The sequence below is a fragment of the Acomys russatus genome, chromosome 31 (assembly GCF_903995435.1).
Source record: "Acomys russatus chromosome 31, mAcoRus1.1, whole genome shotgun sequence".
Lineage (NCBI taxonomy): Eukaryota > Metazoa > Chordata > Mammalia > Rodentia > Muridae > Acomys > Acomys russatus.
Window position 1 is genome coordinate 10068712 of NC_067167.1, and position 23230 is coordinate 10091941.

A 23230-nucleotide genomic window follows, 5' to 3' on the forward strand; every position below is an offset into this window, starting at 1 on the left:
TTTTTTTTTTTTGAGACAGGGTTTTTCTGTGTAGCCTTGGCTGTCCTGGACAAGTGCTGGGATCAAAGGTGTGTGCTACCACCACCTGGCAATATTCTTCCTTCTTAAAATAGGTTAGCCAGGCACCTCTCCTGGCCGTGGACTCACTAAAACAGCAATGGAGGTCCTGCCTTCTCAGGTGACTCTCTGGAAACCCGAGAAGACTCTGATCCCTTCTTTTCTTCTTCTTCTTCTTCTTCTTCTTCTTCTTCTTCTTCTTCTTCTTCTTCTTCTTCTTCTTCTTCTTCTTCTTCTTCTTCTTCTTCTTCTTCTTCTTCTTCTTCTTCTTCTTCTTCTTCTTCTTCGAGACAGGCTAAGCATGAACTTGCTGTGCAGTCAGGTGGATGTCACTCAAATTCTCAGCCCTGTTGTCACAAATTCCCGTTGCTGAGGTCGTACTAAATGCCAGCCAGCTAGGGACTTTATATCTGCACCGTCTTGGAACCTGTGATGTAGTACTCATGTCTTGACTGACATGAAGGGAACTGAGCTCAGGTGGGGCAGGATCCTCAAGGTCTGTCTCCCGGATAGTTAGCAATGGACGTGGACTTTGCCATCCTTGCATCACTCTTGGACCACCTAGCCTTTGCCTTTGTACTATTACACAGATATTCATGTAATCTTGAAATTCATCTGCAACCTCCCTAGGAATCACTCTGGGAATACTTCTCTTGTTTTTAGAGAAAGAAAATGTGTAGCCTTTTGAGAATGATTCCAATTCAAAATTTAAAGGTGTGTGTGTTTGTGTGTGTGTGTGTGTGTGTGTGTGTGTGTGTGTGTGTGAAGATAGGTATGGTTTAGTACAGAGTGAAGTTGAGCACTCATAGGATGAGAGAAGAGAATGACAGAGAGTATTAGTTTTATAATGAGAAAAACTATTTTCTCGTTGGTTGGGGGTGGGGGTGGGGAGAGAGGGCACACGCCTTTAATCCCAGCACTTGGGAGGCAGAGACAGGCAGATCTCTGTGAGTCTGAGGACAGCCTGGTCTACAAAGGAGTCCAGGCTACACACAGAGAAACCCTGTCTTGAAAAACCAACCAACCAACCAAAACTATTTTCTCATCTTTTCTCTTGTGTCTGAACAGGAAGATGTGGTCAGTGGGAGGCAGGGTTCTCAATGGTCTTTCTTTCTTTCTTTCTTTCTTTCTTTCTTTCTTTCTTTCTTTCTTTCTTTCTTTCTTGTTTTTCAAGACAGGATCTCTCTGTGTTAGCCTTGGCTATCCTGGAGTCGCTTTGTAGACCAGGTTGGCCTCAAACTCACAGTGATCCACCTGCCTCTGCCTCCCGAGTGCTGGGATCGAAGGCGGGTGCCACCACGCCAGGCTTCGTGATGGTTTCTTAAAGTGCTTTCAGTGGTGAAGTGATTGGTAGAACAAGGCACCATAAAACCACAGCTCTCATTATAAAGGAAATTAAAAAGTTGATTTTAGAGCCATTTTGAGTGACCATGACCTAAAGACACAGATTTGGGTTACTCCACATTTCCTGTAATGTGAAAGCAGTTTTGTGAGGTTTTTATAGTTTTACAGAACATAGAAAGTCATAAATCAAGGCAAGTCGAAAGTGTAGCAGTGGGTACATCAGAGAAGCAGGCACAAAGAGACAGGGTGAGCTGTTCTGTAGGCCCAGGGTACCCTCTGATGACATTCTTAGCTCTTGGATTGCTAGAAGCTAGTGTTCTGCTAAGTTAATAGCTTCTAAAGGGTTCTTAATTATCATCACGAGGTGTTAGTTCAGGCATTGACTGTTCCAGAGGCTAAAACTAACCCAAGCTAAAGTAGCTAGCCATGAACCTGCGAAATTCTAGTCTCTCCACTGCACTGAAATTCCAACTGGGCCATAAGTCTCAGGGGACACAGACTCCTTCCAGGAGTTTTTCATTCACAGCCAGACACAGCCTCTTTTTAGGAATTTTCATTCATAATATTAATCCATTCAAGCCCAAACCCTTGACAGGCATCCGGACCTTCTAATCTCCTTGGAATGCAAAAATCCCCACATCTTTTTTTTTTCTCCAGGTTTTTCCAGACAGGGTTTCTCTGGGTAGCCTTGGCTGTCCTGGACTTGCTGTATAGACCAGGCTGGCTTGAACTCACAGCAATCTACCTGCCTCTGCCTCCCAAGTGCTGGGATTAAAGGCGTGTGCCACCATGTCCCGCAAAATCCCCACATCTTTCCAGCTGTTCTTCCTCACCTGTTGCCTCTTCTGAGTAGCTGTTGTGGTTCTGAGGTATCTCCATTTCCTGTTTCTACTCTTAAGTTTTTATTCTAACCTTAGTCCCTTTGCTTTTCTGATTACTTTGGACAAACATCTCTGACTTTAGCCCTCCACAATCCTCTCCTGTGGCTGTCTGTGCTTCTGCTCTCAGACCGGAAGCACGTTAGCCCACAGCTGCTTTATACTCCTTAGGGATGTAGTCTGTTTGTTTTCTCAGGCCCTAGAATGCTGCTTGACACACCGTAGGTACACAGTGCATGCTGACTCTGTGTATGACTGTGAAAGCAAGAAGGATACAGGTCACGGTGGCCCCCAAAACAACCCGTGAGGATAAGCAATCACTTGTGACAAATGCGTTAGACCCACCCAGTAATTTGAAACAAACAAAACATGTAGAAATTTAAATCCTGTGGATCACGACCCCTGTGGGGTCCCATATCAGAAATCTTACATATCAGATTCATAACAGTAGCAAAATTATACTTATGAAGAAGCAATAAAATGATTTTATGGATGGGGGTCACCACAATTGAGGAACTCTATTAAAGGGTTGCAGCACCAGGAAGGCTGAAAACCACTGCTCTAGAACATATGAAGAGAGAAGTTAGGACAGTGCCAAGGCTGTCAGTTGTCACACCGTGCACTGAACTAGATCTTTGAGCCGAAGGTTTCATATGTTTTTATTTGTATATAACTACAGACAAATACAAGTGTACATCCTTTATTTTGTTTCTTTTTATTGCTTTGCCTTTTTGTAGCACTTATATGAGCTAGGCAAGTGCTCTATCACTGTGCTTTTAGACTTTTGACTTTGAGACAAGGTCTCATGAAGTTGCCCAAGTTGTCCTTGAATTCCCAAAGTGGTCCCTGCTGACCTTGAGCTTGTGATCTTCCCTGCTCAGCCTTCTGAGTGTGTGTGTGTGTGTTACAGAGCTGTCTGTGTTCCCCGAGTTCTAACATTTTCTTTTTGTTTAACTTAGCAATTGGAGATAGTTGTAACACAGGGTAGAATTGTGTAAGAAATACAAACTTTTTCATTCCTGAAAAAAAAATCATTCTAAACCACAAATTATAAGAATATATGGATTGAGCTATATAATTGTTTAGCTCTTTAGAGTCTAACATTTATATAACTAGGTTGTATGATACTATTATAGATTTTGATGGCATCATTTAAAATATTTGCCAATATTTGTAAAAAAAAAATGTCCTGGTATCTTTAACAAGAAATTGAAAGCTGGGCATGTTGGTTGGTGCACGCCTTTAATCCCAGCATTCGGGAGGCAGAGGCAGGCAGATCAATGTGAGTTTGAGGCCAATCTAGTCTACAAAGTGAATCCAGGATATGCAAGGCTACACAGAGAAACCCTGTCTCAAAAAACCAACAAAACAAAACCAAACCCCGAAAGAAAGAAAGAAATTGAAGCTATGATGGCATGTATCTATAATCCCAGCACTTGGAGACAAAGGTAGGGGATAGTGGGGTCAAGGTTAACTTGGGCTACAAAGTGAGATGTTACCTCCAAAAAACCTCAAAGAACTTGTCACAAAGAAAACAAGCAGTCACCCCCCACCCCCCCACCCCACCCCGACAACAGGAACGAGAAATGCAGCTGTGGCATCTTGCCGCAGGAGTAAGCCCAGGTGGCCTGCTCCTTCCCAGCATGCTTCAGGCCTGTTTCCTTTTCTTTCTGTTCAGTGCTGGAGTGCAGCCTCTCCCAGATTAATGCTGCTGATAAATGCAGGATGATACTCTTTGTTGGAAGTTTCCTGAAGCTCATGGGCAAGATCAGTGAAGCCGAGAGGCTGTTCCTGAGTGTGGAGGAAATGTTACTGAAGGTAACGTGAGAAAAAGAGTTAAGTCCTTCACGCTTGCTCCTCCTTTTGTTCTCTCAGAAGCCATTGACCTTCGCTCCTTTATAACTTACTATACAAGTAGGGAAGGGCTCATCAAAGAGGAGGCTACAATTCTAGCTGAAGACTTTCTGTTGCCCTAAACCCATGTCCAAGTAGCTTCCCTTGGTGAATGCCTCACAAGAATAAATGGGTTGCCGGGCACTGGTGGCGCATGCCTTTAATCCCAGCACTCGGGAGGCAGAGGCAGGAGGATCGCTGTGAGTTCGAGGCCAGCCTGGTCTACAAAGTGAGTCCAGAACAGTCAAGGCTACACAGAGAGACCTTGTCTCGAAAAAAAAAAAAAAAAAGAAAAAAAGAAAAGAGTAAATGGGTTAAGTTTATGAAGTGTCAGTTAGTAAAATAAATATGCTAGACCTATTGGAAATAAGAGAACAAGTCCAGGTGACTAGTGAAAACAAGGCAATTTTTTTGTTTTTATTTTTGTTTTTTGAGACAGGGTTTCTCTGTGTAGCCTTGGCTGTCCTGGACTCACTGTGTAGACCAGGCTGGCCTCAAACTCACACTGATCCACTGGCCTCTGCCTCCTAAGTGCTAGGATTAAAGGTGTGTGCCACCGTGCCCAGCCTGAAAACAAGGCAATTTTTTTCTTTTTTTAAAAATTTTTTTATTAATTTATTCTTGTTACATCTTAATGGTTATCCCATCCCTTGTATCCTCCCATTCTTCCCTCCCTCCCATTTTCCCCTTATTCCCCTCCCCTATGACTGTTCCTGAGGGGGATTACCTCCCCCTGTATATGCTCATAGGGTATCAAGTCTCTTCTTGGTAACCTGCTGTCCTTCCTCTGAGTGCCACCAGGTCTCCCCTTCCAGGGGACATGGTCAAATATGAGGCACCAGAGTATGTGTGGAAGTCATACCCCAACAAGGCAATTTTTAAAATTTATTTTTATTTTAGGAACATTGGTGTTCTGTCTGCATGTATGTCTGAGTGAGGGTGTCATGTCATGAACTGGAGTTACAGAAAATTATGAGCTGTCATGTAGGTGTGAGACTTGAACCCAGGTCCTCTGGAAGAGCAGTCTGTGCTCTTAACATCTGAGTCATCTCTCCAGCCCCAGACAAAGCAATTTTAAATATACAATTCAACAGAAAGGGACACAGCATAGAAAAGTGGCAAAAATGGCTAGAGTACTGATTTGGGACATGACAACTTTTTTAAAAATTATTTAATTTTATTTTATGTGCATTAGTGTGAGGATATCATATCTGTTGAAACTGGAGTTGCAGACAGCTGTGAGCTGCCATGTGGGTGTTGGGAATTGAACCTGGGTCCTTTGGAAGTGTAGCGAGTACTCTTAGCCATTGAGTCATCTCTCCAGCCTCCCCACCCCCAACCCCCCATGACAACCATTTTTAAAGTCTCCCAATCCTGAGAAATTCCTGTCCTCTAGACTTGCTCCCTTCCCAAATTCCCCATTTCATTGGTTTAAGACACACAGCGTGCCAGTCTGGAGAGATGGCTCAGAGGTTAAGAGTGCCGACTGCTCTTTCAGAGGTCCTGAGTTCAATTCCCAGCTACCACATGGTGGCTCACGACCATCTATAATGTGACCTGATGCCCTCTACTGGCCTGCAGCTGTACATGCAGACAGAGCACTGTATAATCAATCAATCAATCAATCAATCAGTCAATCAATCAATCTTAAAAAAAAAAAAAAAAAGACACACAGCCTTATTTTGGGAGCTTGCCTCCTCTTCTGATCATGGGCTCAGTCACACAGTCGGACACCTGTAACTTTCCAACCTCTCCAGTTCTAAGACAAGCTGGGCCCTGCTGCCAGTGAGGGGAGGGACCTAATCAGACCTCCTGCTTGTCTGTGACTGATGAATTCTAAGTACTCCTCATACCTAAAATAGGCCATAACAACTTCTTCCTTTACAGACATTGAGAAGACTTTACATTACAAACGTGTCACACATGAAGACTTGTTACCACTAACTAGTAACCTCTGAAAACATTCTCCAAAATGCATTCTTAGTTTGACATATCTCCTTATAAAGATTTCATTATAGCCATTTATCTAATAAATATTTAAATTCCCCTGAGAAGTGATGTAGGGGGTGCTGGTAGCTGTCACTGCCAACAGTCTGTTTTCAGGAGTGGCTCCCTTTGTCATTTTGTACAGAACCCATCCATGACAGAAATGCTCCTGAAAGCTCAGAATGTCATTGGAGAATTATATCTTGAAGTCGGGATGACTCAGAAAGGACTCATATACTTTCAGAAAGCTTGGTCAAATCTGCTGCAGTTCACACTCAGTGACCTAAAAATCAGCTCGGAGCTGATGAAGCAGAAAGGTAGGCAGACACCTGCAATTCAGAGAGCTACCCTAGGGTCCTTCTCCCCCGGGGGATGGGTGAGAGAGACTTAAAGAAGACTATTCATAGCCATCGGTGGTGGCACACACCTTTAATCCCAGCACTCGAGAGGCAGAGGCAGGCGGATCACTGTGAGTTCGAGGCCAGCCTGGTCTACAAAGCGAGTCCAGGACAGCCAAGGCTACACAGAGAAACCCTGTCTTGAAAAAACAAAACAAAACAAAACAACAACAACAAGAAAAAAAGAAGACTATTCACATCCAAGTGTGGTGGTGGATATTGTTAATCCCAGCACTTAGGAAGCACAGGTAGAACCCATGTTAAGAAGGTGAGTGAACACAGTAAGCTGGGCATGATGGTGCACGCCTGTAATCCCAACACTCGGGAGGCAGAGGCAGGCGGATCTCTGTGAGTTTGAGGCCAGCCTGGTCTACAAAGTGTAGCCAAGGCTACACAGAGAAACCCTGTTTTGAAACAACAACAACAACAAAAACAAAAGAAGATGAACATGGTAGCATATGCTCGGGATGCTGAGATGCAGGAAAGGGGCCGCCGGAGGCTCTCTGGCCAGCAGCTTAGCTTGCTAGTAAATTCTAGGCCACTGAGAGGCCCTGTCACAAGAAACAAAGAAACAAAAAAGGTGGGTGGTCCCTGTGGAATGAAACTTAAAGGTATCCCCTGCTCTGCCTCTGCCTCCCCTCTCCCGCCCCCTCCTCTGACTTGTACCTACACGCTCATGTGCACCTATGCCATCCTCCCTCTAACAGATCCACTCTTCAGGTTCAAACCATTGTCTTAGTTTGTTGGCCCTGTGACTGCCACGTGCACACAGATGCTTTCTATGGGAACGAACCCTGTTCAGTATAGGGCAGTGGACGACTTGTCCAGAAAAACCTGGGCTCTTGGCATGATGAAGACATGATATTCAGGCCGGGTATGGCACGCCTTTAATCCCAGCACTTGGGAGGCAGAAGCAGGCTGATCTCTGAGTTTGAGGCCAGCCTGGTCTACAAAGAGAGTTCTAGGACAGCCAGGGCTGTTACACAGAGAAACCCTGTCTCAAACCTCCCGACCCCCCAAAAAGAATGATAGTCAGTGCTAGGCCTGCTGTCGTTCCGATAAACAGAACCTTAAGCATCATATTCTTTGCCAACATTTATTCCCTGTAGTCAAGGTGATGAATAACCTGGCAAAATCGGCGCCGGAGGAATTCTTAAGAGAAAACCACATTTTGGAATATGCCATCGAAGTCTCCAAGTTCATGACTGATAATACCCGTGATCAAGCTACCATGAAATATACTGAAGGTGTTCTTGTGTAAGCATGATTTTTTTTCTTAATCTTTCTTGCTTTCTGCATTAGCGTCTATTCTTTTTATTAATACGCTCAGGGGCTGGTGATGTAGTTCAGTTGGTAGTTTGCCTTGCATGTATGAGGTCCTGGGTTCCATTCCCAGGTGAGCCTAAGCTGGGCACAACGATGCATGCCTGCAATCCCCGCACTCGGGCATGCATCATTGTGAGGGGTTCGAGGTCAGCCTCAGCCTCACAGAAAATGTAAAGTCAGTCTGGGCTAACATGAGACCCCCATCTCAACAATGCGTGTTTGTGTTTACATTTGATCTGACTCTGTTGTCAATAACCCCTCTCACCCATTGGCTTCAGTGCTGGGCACTGGAGCACGGTCTTCCAGCATAGTGCAGCTCAGCCACGGATGGTCTGGGACTTTCTCAAGGCACTTCTGGCAATATCCGGTCATGATTCTGGTTAATGTGTCTGGCTGGAGGGTTTTTATTGGCATCTAGAGGTGGAGGCCAGGGATGCTACCTACAGTATGCAGGGAGGTCAGATCACAACAAGGAGTTATCCTGCCCAAATGTCTATTGTGCTGAGAAGTATGGTAGTTTCTTCCTCCTTTCCTTCTTCTTCTTCTCCTCCTCCTCCTTTTCTTCTTCTTCTTCCTCCTTCTCCTCCTTCTTCCTTTGAGTCAAGATCTTGCCAGGTACCCAGGCTGCCCTGAAATACACTATGTAACCTAAGCTGACCTTGAGCCATGGTTCTCCTGCCTCAGCCTCCCAAATGCTAGGATAATAGGCATGTTCCACCAGGCCTGGCTACTCTGGTTTCTTTATAAAGATATTTCTGGGGACAGGTGGATGTAGCTCAGTGCTAGAACATGTGCTAGCATGTATGTACAAGGCTTTGGGTTGAATCACTAGCACTGCCCCATGCTGAAGACACAGGTCACACATGCTCATGTATACACATGCACACAGACACACACATACACAGACACACATACACAGACACACACACATAGACACAAACATACACAGACATACATACATACACACACACACACACACAGACACCTGAGTGCTTTTGAGGTTCCTGATTCCCCCCACGGTTACAGACTGTTCTTACAGGATCTGATGAGAGCCACTGCTAGCCCGGAGAATCTGGATCGTGGGCTGTAAGCATTCTCCATGCCTGCTAAACCACAGGCCTGTGTTTCATTCTCAGGTTGGCTGCTGGAAACGTGGCCCTTGCAAAAGTGAAGTTTCAAGAGTGTTTGAATATCAGAAGACGTCTATTTGGCAATAGAAACATACTGGTTGGAGAAGTTATGGAATTTTTAGCAGATTTGCTATTTTTTTTACTAGGAGATAATGAAAGGTAAGTTTTTCTTTATGGACGGTTTCAAGGACTGTGTCCCTCTCCCAGTTCTCCGACATCTGGCCTATCAGGGCCATCTTGCTCCTGTGTCTCTGAGTCTTTCCATAAACTGAGTGAGGATGTGCCCTTCCTGAGGGTTCTGCCCTGCTGTGTTTCTTAGGGCATCTCTGTAAGACATTCTGAAAGTGCCGGGCGGTGGTGGCGCACGCCTTTAATCCCTGCACTTGGGAGGCAGAGGTAGGCGGATCCCTGTGAGTTCGAGGCCAGCCTGGTCTACAGTGTGAGTCCAAGACAACCAAGGCTACACAGAGAAACCCTGTCCTCGAAAAACCAAAACAGAGCAAAACAAAACAAGACATTCTGAGAGCAACGTGGAGGCTTTGGCAGCAGGGAAGGACACAGGGTCCAGGGCTCTCAGTGCGAGGTTCCTCCAGGGTTCCTGCCAGGGCTGTGAGTGGGTGTGCTTCATTAGGGCTTCTGTGTAGGCCTAGGCCCTGGCTGCTGCCTGTGTGACTGAAGCCAGAGTCCACTGCGTCTCAGGTCAGGCTCACCTGCTGTCCCTCTGACCAGCAGCCTTTGAGATGTGGCTCTGTCCTCAGCCCCTCACACATCTAGGTGTAGAAGAGAGTGGTAGCGATCTTCCCAGGGCCCCCATACCAGCATGTCTAGATCTGACTCTTTTTTCCGCTGGCTGCAGGCTAGTGTGGGAGGAGTTGCTTGAGGAGGAGGTTTTATCGCGGAATTGAGGGAGAACACAGACAGAGGCATCTAGAGAAGTCCAGACTGAACCACCCATGAGAGGGGAAAGATGAGGAGTTGGGGGTGGGGGAGCGAGGAGGGTGGGGGGTGAGGAGGGTGGGGGGGTGTGAAGGGTGGGGGAGTGAGGAGGGGGGGGATGGTCAAGAGAGAAAGAGGAGAGAGGAGAGAGGGGACCAAGAGCCAAACGTGGAGGACCAAGAAAGAAGCCAATAAAGTGTGTAGCCAGGATGGCTGAGGTTATATAGGAACAGGAAGCTGGGGGAAGGGAAGTGAAGCTCGCTCAGGGGCTGGAGAGGCTTAGGGTAGGGGGCGGGGTGAGACGCTGTGAGGAGCCAGGACACTCACAGGTAGTAGCAGTGCTGGGAGACCCTGCTAGACTGCTCACTTAGCCATTTGTCTTGGGTTTCTTTGAGGCCTAACAGTAATCTATAGTGCTTGAGTTCTGGCTGATATTTAAAAGATGAAGACTGATGCAAATAAGCAAACAAGGGAGGGACTAGGTAAGGTGGTGGGCTTGTGTGCCACTGCCGGATTCACGATTTTGTTTCTGTTGCTGAGTAACTGTGAAGTCGGACAGGTGTTTGCCATCCTGGGATCTCATCCACTTACTGGTTTGTGAAGCGATGGGTGTGGTTCTGTTGCTCCACAGCAGGTGGCAGTAGAGGCACCAGATTGTTTGAGGCCCGCAACCCTCCCCCCTCACCCCCCATCTCCAGAGGAGCACTTCCTGTTGGGAAGCAGAGAGCTTACCTGCAGAACCATTCCTCCCCTCTTCAGCTTCAACCTAGGCTGCAAACTCAGCGATCCTACCATCTTCTTGAAGGGCTAGGGGTATGGCTCATGCTCAAAGGGGTCAGGATGAGCACGTGTGAGGCTGTCTTTCTATTGCTGTGACAAAATACTCCGACCAAGAAAGCCTTTAGTTGGGCTTACGGTTTCCGAGGGCCAGCGTCCACAGCGCCGGAAGCATGGCAGCAGGAACAGCTGATGGCTCCCACCTTACTCTTCTTTGCCCCACCCCATGCTAAGGCCAGCATTTGGAGACTATTTGTTGAGTGAGCCATATGCCGTACTTCTTCAGTGCAATACCTTAATTGAATTTCTGTCTCCTAGATCTCAAAGGAAGCAAGCGATTGAATACTATAAACAAGTAATAAAAATCAAGGAGAAAGCAGATAGCGTGGCCACCTGCAAGCTTGTCAGGAAGCAGCTGAGCATAAGCCTAAGCGACACTTTGTGTAAACTAGGTAATTGCTCCAAGCTGTTCATGAAATGGCAGCTTTTCCTCGGAGGATCAGTTTCCTGCTTTGTGTATCTTTAAAATGGCGTCACATCTTGCTTTTTTTTTTTTTTTTTTTTAACTGTTTGTTTGTTCTTTCTTTCTTTCTCTTTCTTTCTTTCTTTTCCAAGACAGGGTTTCTCTGTGTAGCCTTGGCTGTCCTGGACTCACTTTGTAGACCAGGCTGGCCTCAAACTCACAGGGATCCACCTGTCTCTGCCTCCCGAGTGCTGGGATTAAAGCTGTCCTGGACTCACTTTGTAGACCAGACTGGCCGCAAACTCACAGGGATCCACCTGTCTCTGCCTCCCGAGTGCTGGGATTAAAGGCTTGCACCACCACCACCTGGCAATTTGTTTTTTTCAAGACAGGGTTTCTCTATGTAATTTAAAACAAATTTAAAAAATTGCCTGTACTGAGCGTGTGTGTGTGTGTGTGTGTGTGTGTGTGTGTGTGTGTCTGTCTGTCTGTCTGTCTGTCTGTCTGTCTATGTGTGGAGGTCAAAGGACAAACTGCAGGAGTGAGTTCTCTTCCTCCAGCACGTGGGTTCAGGTAATTGAGCACAGGCTGACAGACTTGGCAGCAAGCCTTCACCCTCTGCCTTAGTTACTTTTCTTTCGTTGCACAGAGACCAAGGCAACTTATAAAAGAAAGCATTTGACTAGAGGCTTGCTTACAGTTGGAGAGGCGCGAGTCTGCGACTATCATGGTGGGGGGAACATGGCAGCAGGTAGGCGAGCATGGTGATGGAGTTGTAGCTATGAGCTTACATCCGGTTCTAAAGTTGATGACAGAGAGACTGGGTCTGGCTTGGGCTTTTTGTTGTTGTTGTTGTTGTTTTGTTTTTCAAGGCAGAGTTTCTCTGTGTAACAGCTCTGGCTATCCTGGAACTTGCTGTGTAGACCAGGCTGGACTTGAACTGCCTCTGCCTCCCAAGTGCTGGGATTAAAGGCACGCACCACCACCACCTGGCTCTGGCTTGGGCTTTTGAAACTTTAGCGCCCACCCCCCAGTGGCACACCTCATCTAACAAGGTCACTCCTCATAATTCAACCAGACACTTCTAACAACCGGGGACCAAGCCTTCAGATACATGAGCCTGTGGGGGCTGTTCTCATCCAAGCCACCTCACTGGCCCGCTCCTTCAGTTTTTGTTGTAATCCAATTGCCTTCCATTTCTTTTCTAGCCAGGGATGGTAGTGTACTCCTGTAATCCCAGCATTCTCTTTCAAGATGGGGACCCGAGGACTGAGAGTTCAAGGACAATGTGAGATATACAGGGAGAGCTTAGCGCAAGCACAAGCAAGCAAGCAAGCAAAGCCCAGCACTAGAGTTGTTGTCTAGTAGGGGAGGAGCTCCGGCCTTGCCTTTGTGAGAACCCCTCTTCCATCTCCAACCCCAAAAAGAAAAAGATTATTTTCCATGCCATTTTTCATTCTTTCTTTAAAAAAAAAAAAAAGCGGTAAAGAGCTGAGCATGGTGGTACATACCTGTAATCCCAGCACTTGGGAGGCATAGGCAGGCATATTGCTGTGAGTTCGAGGCCAGCCTGGTCTACAAAGTGAGTCCAGGACAGCCAAGGCTAACACAGAGAAATCCTGTCTTGAAAAAAAAAATTGCACCAGCTTGGTCTCTTGCTGAAGAGAAAGAGAGAGAGAGAGAGAGAGAGAGAGAGAGAGAGAGAGAGAGAGAGAGAAACAGAATGTTTTTCAGTGGGCGGACTTAGGTGTGTCTGTGTGTGTGTGAACAAATAGTCCCCCGCCCTCCATAAACCCTTCCAGGCTGACAGGCCGAGGTCTGTGAAGTGTCTTATGTAAAACTAGAAAATGCAGATGCTGTATAGAGAAAATATTTGGAAAAGGAATTGGTATGCCTAGTCTAATTTCTCCACAAGGTCTTTTCTGTGACAGTTTGGGTCTCTTGCTCACAGTGGAAGTAAAAGACATCCATTTACCTCAGAAAACAGGCATCTGTGACAGTGTCGGGTGTAGCATTTTTATGACCCTTGAAATAAGGCTGTACAAAATGGCTCAATTTTGCAGTCTATTTTCAGTGCGGTGTGATCCAGTTTCTTTTTCTTTTTTTCCTTCAAGCAATTGTAAAAAGGCTTTTTATTAGGGGTGAGGGAACACATGCATACAGCAGGCACATAGAGACATCCAGCAAAACAGAGTGGGCTGGGATTCTGGGAGCCCAAACAGCTTTTTTTTTTTTTTAAAGGGCTGGGAGCTTTTAAAGTCTCTGAAGGGTCTTCTTCCTTCCCTGATTTAGAGTTTGGTCAGTTTGAAGAAAGCCAGGCTGATGGCTGAGTGGCCCACAATTGTTGTGTAGACATGTTCTGATCTGGCCTTGAACTTGTAGCCAGTCCATTAGTAGGGGGCCCTATAGGTAGGAGAACAGGCCAATGAGGGCTTTTTTTTTTTTTTTTTTTTTTTTTTAAGCTACTAGGCTTTGTCTTAGGCCAGGAGGGTGAGGAAGAAGCCAGCCATCTTGGAACTTCACCATCTTTATTACAGGGCAGCAGTTGGGGGCCCTCAGAGGGAAGGTTGAGAAACTGATGTCACAGGTTCAGGAAGCAAGAGAGCCCTGTGAAGACAGCATACGTCCATGGAGTGTGCTATGCCAGAGAGGCGGCATCTGTATTATGGAGAAGAAAGTGAGGCTGTGAGCTGCGCTGCATTTCCTGTTAGGCTATAGGAAAGTGAGGGGGGCTGTTTTGCCCTTATGAGATGAAGAAGATCAGCAAGTAACATTCCAAAACATTCTAGGCAGCTTGTCACAGGCATCAACAAGATTGATGGCTTGGCACGAGAGAGAGAGAGAGAGAGAGAGAGAGAGAGAGAGAGAGAGAGAGAGAGAGAGAGAGAGAGAGAGAGAGAGAGAGAGAGAGAGAGAGAGTTTTTGTTTTTGTGTTGTTTTTTGAGACAGGGTTTCTCTGTGTGGCCCTAGGACTCACTTTGTAGACCAGGCTGGCCTCGAACTCACAAAGCTCTGCCTGCCTCTGCCTCCAGAAGTGCTGGGATTAAAGGTGTGCACCACCGACCCAGCATGAGGAGAGATCTTTAATATTCTGATTCTGTTTATAATATTCTGATTCTGTTTAGTGAGGTGAAGCACAGGTGAGTCCCTGGCTGGGCTGTGTAGCAGAACCTTCATACAAGAACGCTGTAAAAGGAATGTCAGAGAAACGGTCTTCTTATGTCAAGATGGACATAAACTGAGTTTAACAGGTCACAGTGTAATTGTACAACCAATCAGATGTCTGTTGGAGCAGACTCCTGCATAAGGAGTCAGCAACAGGAAACTCTGAGAGAAGTCAGTTCAAGGAACTGTCCTATTGGCAGTGCCTTGCCAGCTCTGATGCCTCTGTCCAGGAGGGGACAATATGGACCAAACCTGAGTGAAAGCCAGGTTTCATGTTAGTGTCATCATCAGACACCAGCATCTAACTGACAATCTAAAAGAGGAAAAAGATCTCACAGGCCCTTTTTGTAGGATTGTCCAAGAGTGTGCCTGGGAAGAATTCCCTGTCCATCTCATGTAACTTTCCTCCAGCCGTTTCTTCTTCTTCTTCTTTTTTAAAAGATATATTTATTTATTATGTATACAGTGTTGTTTCTGCATGTACACCTGCACACCAGAAGATCTCATTATAGGTGGTTGTGAGCCACCATGTGATTGCTGGGAATTGAACTCAGGACCTCTGGAAGAGCAGCCAGTGCTCTTAACCTCTGAGCCATCTCTCCAGCCCCAGCTGTTTTCTTCTTTAAACCTTCCAACACATTTTATTTTCTCCTCCTAAGCTTTTCTTGGTATTTAACATAGTCCCTTACTACTGAAAATTATTTGCTTGTTTCTCATTATTATTATCACGATTATTGTCTGCAACTTTTTCTTTTCAATAATTTATTTGTACTTTATGTACATTGATGTCTTGTCTGTACATATGTCTGTTGTGAAGGTCTGAGTTACAGACAGTTGTGAGCTGCCATATGGGTGCTGGGAATTGAACCCAGGTCCTCTGGAAGAGCAGCCAGTGCTCTTAACTACCAAGCCATCTCTCCAGACCCATCTGCACCTTTTTGTAATAGAAGAGTTGATTTCTCTTTACTACCATTGCATCTGTCAAGCCAGCTCATTCATGAAGGAGGAAATATCTTAGCTAATTTTGATTTACCTTCTCTCATGAGAAAAACAAGTATAGAGCAGGGCAGTGGTGGCACATGCCTTTAATCTCAGGACTCAGGAGGCAGAGGCAGATAGATCTCTGTGAGTTCAAGGCCAGCCTGGTCTACAAAGTGAGTCCAGGACAGGCAAGGTTACACAGAGACACCCTGTCTCAAAAAAACCAAAATATAAAAATAAATTATTATTATTTTGAGACAGGGTTTCTCTGTGTAGTCCTGGCTATCTTGGAACTCACTCTGTAGGCCAGGCTGGCCTTGAATTCAGAGATCCACCTGTTCTCTGCCTCCTGAGTACTGGGATTAAAGGCGTGCACCACCTCCCTACCCCCCACCCTGCTGAGATTTGACTGTTAATTACTTCTTATATCCTTATCCGAAAGTTCTTTAATTTGTTCAGTTATTATTAATAATTCATTCCACAAATATTTACTGTGCCTCTTACACATCGATCTCTGTTTTTGTTGCTGGGGAGACAGCAATGAACAGCTAGAGCCCACCTGGACTTGAGCAGAGCTCACTTTACGGGAGAACTAAGCACATAGCTGTTTAGCTTAAATGGTGCACAGTGCCACTTGCAGACTGCAGTGAACACAATGCTGTGGTAACAGAGAGCACCTTAAGTACAGTCAGGAAAAGGGGTATTCTGGGAGAATCCAAGTGCACCAGGGACCATGCCTCCTCCGATGGATGGGGCAGGCAGGGGATGCTCCTCAGGAAGTGATCCTGGGACGACTAGAAGTTGCTCAGTAAGGAAGGTCCAGGAGTCAGAAGGACCCTCCAGGCAGCAGGGGCAGAGTATTTGAGGCTGGAAGGAACCGAAAAGGTGGCTCGTTATGGCCGGTGTGTAGGAGCAATGTTTGACAGGTCTGAAGCCTGGGCAAGGATTTGCAATGGTACCATCAGAGCAGCCGCGAGCCAGGGCAGTGAGTGTTAGGAAGAGTCATCCCCCTGGTACACCCTTCACTGAGACCTCTGAGTTATACTTCGGGTCAGAGCCACCTCAGAGTTCAAGGTCCCTTTCCCATCACTGTTGTTTTCATTGTGTGTGTTTTTTTTACCTCTCAGACTGAGAATTCCCAGGGGCAGGGCACTTAGTATTCCAGCTGTATGAGGAATCATGAGTAAAGAAATAAGGGTATTGCTGGGTGTTTTACACAGTGTGCCCTGGGTTATTCAGATTCTGTTTTAGATAGTGACACAAGGATAATTGCTGGCTTGAGTGTCTTGGTAGCTTCCTTCTTATTTTATTGTTAGAGTAGGTCAACAAGTTGATCCAATTTAGACTTTAACAGGCCACGAAAAGCGCGGCATCCAGGACGTTTTGATTATTAAGACTCCGCCCCCCCCCACCCCCGAGACAGGGTTTCTCTGTGTGGCCTTGGCTGTCCTGCACTCAAACTCACAGCGATCCGCCTGCCTCTACCTCCCGAGTGCTAGGATTACAGGTGTGCGCCACTGTGCCACGTGATAATTAAGACTTAAGTTATAATCACAAAATATTTATGCGTGAGCCTATAACAGCAAAGCATCGCATCTGTAGGTAGGTGACAGTTCCTTCATCTTACGATCACTTTCATGAGGCACTCATTACTAAATTGAACCTCTTCTGTTCAGTAATCCTTCATAGCTCCCGCATTAAGTGCAAACCTTAGCTGCAGCTCCCACGCCAACCATGACTCGAGGCCTCCTGCCATCTGGGTTCCGAGCTCCCTCCCGCAGCAGCAGTCTCTCTCTTTGATAAATGCTGTAAATTCACTATTGGGAAACCACTGCTGTGGGAGAAAAGAATAGAAACTCAGCTTCCATTTTCCATTGTGTATGCTGAGCCTCTGTACTGAGCAGTTTATTTTGGGTGGAGAATGACAGATGAACACATTGCTGCTTCCCTCTCTCCAGGAGCTTTCTCTTTAAGAGGAAGTGCCAAACTTCTAGGTCAAGTTTAGAAGGAAGAAATTAATGGTGCCAGCGGGTGCCCCTCAGCAGGGAGCGTCTGTCCCTTTCCTATTTAATTTCAAAGCTCTTACCTCAGCCAGAACCCTCAGCTAACATTAGTCTTTCCTCTGATCCAAGAGTTAGTCAGTAACCAGGCATCCCTCACAGTTAAGTTTTGACTGAGGTCAAAATGTCGTCACTTCCCCAAATCTTTACGTGCTGCCTCAGGTTTCTCTTCCCTTTTAAGAGTGGACCCTTGGCCAGTCGTGGTGGCGCACACCTATAATCCCAGCACTCGGGAGGCAGAGGCAGGTGATCACTGTGAGTTCGAGGCCAGCCTGGTCTACAAAAAGAGTCCAGGACAGTCAAGGCTACACAGAGAAATCCTGTCTCAAAAAACAAACAAAAAAATTAACCAAACAAGAGTGGACCCTTGGATAGGAAGTAGACGCCATCTCTTCTGAAACACACAGCCCACAAATTCTAATTTGAGTTTCTAAAGATTGAGGGGAGCTTGGTTTAGTCTCTGTGCAAGGTCCTCTGAGATGCCCACCTGATGTCTTGTCTTGCCTGCTCATACCTGGAAACAGTGAACTGTCTTAGCATCTCACGGGACTGAATCTTTCTAAAGCATTTAGTCGGGTTTTCATAGACAGCAATTCCTTTGCATCCCAAGTCTTTTTTAAAAATTTTTTATTATTAATTTATTCTTGTTACATCTCAATGGTTATCCCATCCCTTGTGTCCTCCCATTCTTCCCTCCCTCCCCTTTTCCCCGTATTCCCCTCCCCTATGACTGTTCCTGAGGGGGATTACTTCCCCCTGTATATGCTCATAGGGTATCAAGTCTCTTCTTGGTAACCTGCTGTCCTTCCTCTGAGTGCCACCAGGTCTCCCCCTCCAGGGGACATGGTCAAATGTGAGGCACCAGAGTACGTGAGAAAGTCATATCCCACTCTCCACTCAAGTGTGGAGACTGTTCTGACCATTGGCTAGATCTGGGTAGGGGTTTAAAGTTTACCGCCTGTATTGTCCTTGGCTGGTGCCTTAGTTTGAGCGGGACCCCTGGGCCCAAATCTGCTTATCATATTGTTCTACTTGTAGGTTTCTAGGACCCTCTGTATCCTTTTATTTTGCTATTCTCCCATGCGTCTCTCATTTAGAGTCCCAATAGGATGCCCTCCCCTCTGTCCCAGTTTCCTGGTAAGTGAAGGCTTTCGTGGGACATGCCCCTTGGGCTAGTATGCAGATATAAGTGAGTATATACCATTTGATTCTTTCTGCTTCTGGGTTAACTCACTCATTATGATCATTTCTAGCTCAATCCATTTATCCACAAATTTCAGGAATTCCTTGTTTTTAATAGCATCCCAAGTCTTACCTGTTAGTTCCTACTTAATCAAATTACTTAATTAGAATAATGTGCCTGGCTGACTCTGGATCATGCTAGCACATAGCAGAAGTAGGCCTGTGGAGAAGAGCTGCTAGCTGCAGACATTTAGAGCGTCTTGGGTGATGGACAGCAGGTTTTGTAGGAGAGTAAAGGACCCTGGTACCACACAGACCGGCTCCTTCCTGGTAATAATACTAGTTTACAATGTTTCCTTCCTCTCTTCCTTCCTTTTTTCCCTCTTCCTTCCTTCATGCATTTGTGTGGGTGTGCATTGCAAGAAGTTGGTCCCCTCCCTTTACCATGTTGGTCTTGGGGATCACACTCAGGTGACCAGGCCTGGTACAAGAGTCTTTACCCACTGAGCCATCTCTGCAGCTGGGTGGTGATTATTTTGAATCTCCTAAGGAATAAGCATTCTCTTTCTTGCTTGTAGACTTTTGTCTGGAATCATGGGGACTGAGAATCTCAGATGCACCACTTTCTGGGCTTGGGGACATCACTGCCTCAGTTTTCTTAGTGGCCAGAGGGGATGATAATGCCTGCCGGTGCGATTATTCTAAGGATGTAATGAGATAGAACAAACGACAAAAAAACCAGGTGTGAGGCTCCTTCCCCATCCAGAGCAAAAGTTGGCCATGGGAGAAGGCCCAGAAATTCCTCAGTGATCCACATCCCAGGCTCAAGGGGACTGACCAGACTAAGCCAGCTGGTACCAGTTCCAGAGTAAGGTTTTCTGTTAGGCCAAGGCAAGGACACCCGATCCTGTTGACAGAGAAGAAAGAATCAGGTTGTGTCAAAGGCCACTCCAAGGTCAAAACTATAGCCATAGATGTCCCTAGGGACACAGAAGAAGGGCCCTGGGGCCAGGTGTTGGCATGAGAGAAGTCTGGCCAGCAGGCAGGCAGCAGTGGGAGCTGCTCCTGTGACGGCTTAGCTCTGTAGTGCCTCTCAAAGAGCTCGTGGGAGAACACCAGTCACTCGGAAGGATCTGGAGATGAATGGCCAGAGAATCTCTTCCAGTAGGTTCTGCCTTACCAGCTACATGGGGTATTCTGTGTTTCTCCATTGTCCTTTTAAGGCCAGTTAAAGTCCCTGGAACTCAGCCATCATGACTGAGTAATTCATATAGGCGTGCTGCAGATCTTGCTGGGGGTGGCTGGAAACGTCACAGGGTGCCTTGGAAGAATTCAAAACTAGAGACAGAGCTGCAGATGGTTAGGCAGGCGGCCTCCCTAAACTCCCTGCTAGGCTACAGGCAGCTTGACTTAGGCAAGAGAGCTTCAGAGAAAAGGAAAGCAAGAAGGAGTCAGTGATGCATATTATAGTCAAGGATGGGCTGGGTGGGCCTACCATGGACCAGACCATGCCTAAGAGATGATCAGAGTTGGGCACGCACTGAGCATTCTTTAAAGGGCACACTGTAATCCATGGCACTGCTTACAGAGGCACAGGGAAGAGAAACACTTTTCACTTCACACTTGGGTCCATTTTCATGTGAAAGAGACTAAAAGGATAAGACAAACATGACCGTGTGGCTCTTTTTGGATTAGCAGACAGAACGGTAACTACAGTCATGAGCTTTGTTATCAGCACAGGCGTCTGGTCACATGTCCATGCTTGTAGCCCTCACATCCTCAGCGGTCTCTCTATTACATGTCCAGGTCAGTGTCCTACTGGCACAAGCCTTACCATGCATTTGTAATCAAGACCGTAAACCCTTTAAGTCAGCAGTTCTGGCTGGCTGGTGGTGATGGTGCACACCTGTAATCCCAGCACTCAGGAAGCAAAGGCAGGTAGATCTGTGAGTTCCAGGCCAGCCTTATGCACAGAGTGAGGTCCAGGACAGCCAGGGCTACACAGAGAAACCCTGCTTCAAAAAAACAAAAAAAAAATTATAATAAAACCCAGCAGTTCTGCAAATGGTTAAAATAGACAAATGAATACCACCTTAAATCCATATTTTTAAAAGGATCCAATTCGACCTTTTACATAATTCAGAGAATTAATATTGACAATGGTGCCTGACAAAAACTTTTTTTATTTATTATGTATACTGGGCTCTGCCTGCATATACACCTGCATGCCAGAAGAGGGCACCAGATCGCATTATAGATGGTTGTGAGCCATCATGTGGTGGCTGGGAATTGAGCTCAGGACCTTTGGAAAAGCAGTCCAGTGTTCTTATCCTCTGAGCCATCTCTCCAGTCTCCAAAACATTTCCTTTTTGCATTCTTTTGATTTGGGAAAAAATCTAAACCTCTAACATTTTAAGAATGGTGTAACAAGCCACTGTGACACACTCGCCAGCTCTTAACACTCCGCCGCATTTGTGATCTTTGCACACATCCTTTACTGACTCTTTCACCCAAAGTTCACTGCAGATACGATAGCTCCGTCTCTACATACTTCCAAGCATGTCTTCCAGGCACAAGGACATCCCACCACGCAACCACAATACAATAGCCAAGTTAGGGAGCTCAAGACTTTTGCCTGTTGTATGGCCAATGATTGGTAATAAACAGTCTCCCTCCACGTAGTCTGCTCCAGTAGTGCAGCAGTTGTATCAGTTATAGCTTCTTGGATTCAATACCAGGATCCTACTGTGTGTGTGTGTGTGTTGTTGTTGTTGTTGTTGTTGCTGAGAATGGAATGCAGGGCAGGCAAGCATTCTGCCACAACTGAACTGTTCTCCAGACTACTGAGGGGCTTGGGCTGCACTTAGTCAGCTTATAGCATTGATCTTGTCCTATCTCCCCCGCCTTCTCCTCTTCCTTTTTCTGTCTCTTCCTCATAGCTCAACATTCACCAGTTCTGAAGAGTTACCTTTTGCCTCTTCTTCCCAGGCACAGTATTCTTTCATTTATAGCTGACTGTTTCTTCATGCAAGATGCAGGTGAAATGCTTGTGGCAGGGTATTATGACAGATGATGTTCTAATGCCACCTTTATAAATCTTTGGTTTATTTTTTTTTTCAAGACAAGGTTTCTCTGGGTAGCCTTGACTGTTGTAGACTCACTCTGTAGACCAGGCTGGCCTTGAACTCACAGAGGTCCGCCTGCCTCTGCTTCCCAAGTGCTGGGATTAGAGGTGTGTGCCACCACGCCCGGCCAAGAATCTCAATCTCTCTTTCTCTCTCTCTCTCCCCACCCCCCTCTCTTGACAGAGTTTCTCTGTGTTCACCAGGCTGGCCTCGAACTCACAGAGATCAGCTTGCCTCCTGAGTGCTGGGATTAAAGGCATGTACCACCACATCCATCTCATAAATCTTTCAAATGTATAAAGCCAGTATTAAAACATTCTAACGTTCCCTTTTCTCTCCTACTACCCAGCAGGCCAGCTGCTGTCAGGTGGCTTCTGTCATTATTCCATCATGGAGGCAGTCAACTACTTGTATAGGTCACTTGATCTAAGGGCAACACACCTGGGGTCTTCACATGCTTCAATCCAAGGGATACTGCAGTGAGTCTCTGTTGCATGTCTCCAAAAGAAGTAGACTTCCTGGTCATTTGTGTTAATATCCAGCCACATGACACGTTTTGATCTTTTGCAGACTTCTAAGGGAGATCCAGAGGTTCCGGGGCAGGAGGTGTTGGCCTCAAGGCATGAGCCAGCTGTACCAGGAAGGGTCTAAGAATGGCTCGCTCTCATGGGAGACCTTACCGAAACTAAACTTCCGCAGCGCTCAGAGCTCTGACACGGTGAACACTGCAGTGTGCATGAAACTGAGTCAGTTGCAGAGACCTAAAAGCACCGAACCTTCTCTGGCTTCAGATAAACCGAAGTACGCTCCCGGCAAAGGGAAGAAGACCTTGACTCCCATTCTGTGCCTGTCTGCTGAGGAAAAGAGCCAGCACAAGGTGCAAACCCCTCAACTGTGGCATGTTCCGAGAAAGCCGACTTCAAGGAAGAAGAGAGACGGTCCCATTAAGCCGCTATGTCTTGGTGAAAAGAATGGCGTAGTAAGACTTTCGAGGCAAAGGATTTTTTCTGCTGAATGTGAGAGTGGGGACAACTTAATCACCGCAATTTACCATCAACCCCTGCGAGCACCTCTCAGCGCAAACAGTCCTTGGGAGTCCATATCTGAGCTCATATCAGAAAAATGGCTTTTTCACAGCCCGCAGTACAGGTTCTTGCCTCAGAAGCCGGTTTTGCCAAGAAGATCTCAAATAGAATCAAAATGGATGAAGATCTCAAATGACACTGATAAGGAATAAAAATAATTTTGGTCTCTTTTGTACTTAAGTTTTTCTTGTTTCTCTTTGATGATGTGCATGTATATGTGTGTGTGTGTGTGTGTGTGTGTGTGTGTAGTACATGTGTGTACATATGTGTTTGTGTGTAGGCCAGAGGTCAGTGTCAGCATTTTGCTCACATTCTCTGTTCGAGGTTGGTCTGATGTATTTTGATGCTAATTACTGCTTGCTGTCTCTGTGGCCCATCTGTACCTTGCCCTAGAGCCTGTTTGACCAATAAAAGACCATCACACCTGGGCAGGGCAAATGGGAT

At 46.2% G+C, this 23230-nt stretch overlaps 1 protein-coding gene across 1 annotated transcript in view; it reads left to right on the forward strand.

Annotated features, from left to right (window-relative positions):
• Positions 1-22983, forward strand: part of LOC127183695 (tetratricopeptide repeat protein 41-like) — a 51831-nt gene extending 28848 nt beyond the window's left edge. The window contains exons 9-15 of the mRNA XM_051139783.1: positions 3958-4097; positions 6304-6475; positions 7666-7813; positions 9019-9171; positions 11044-11177; positions 22051-22180; positions 22272-22983. Coding sequence (XP_050995740.1) covers positions 3958-4097; positions 6304-6475; positions 7666-7813; positions 9019-9171; positions 11044-11177; positions 22051-22180; positions 22272-22938 — 1544 coding nt within the window. The 3' untranslated portion in view covers positions 22939-22983. The remainder of the gene's footprint in view (positions 1-3957; positions 4098-6303; positions 6476-7665; positions 7814-9018; positions 9172-11043; positions 11178-22050; positions 22181-22271) is intronic.
• The last annotated feature ends 247 nt before the right edge of the window (positions 22984-23230 follow it).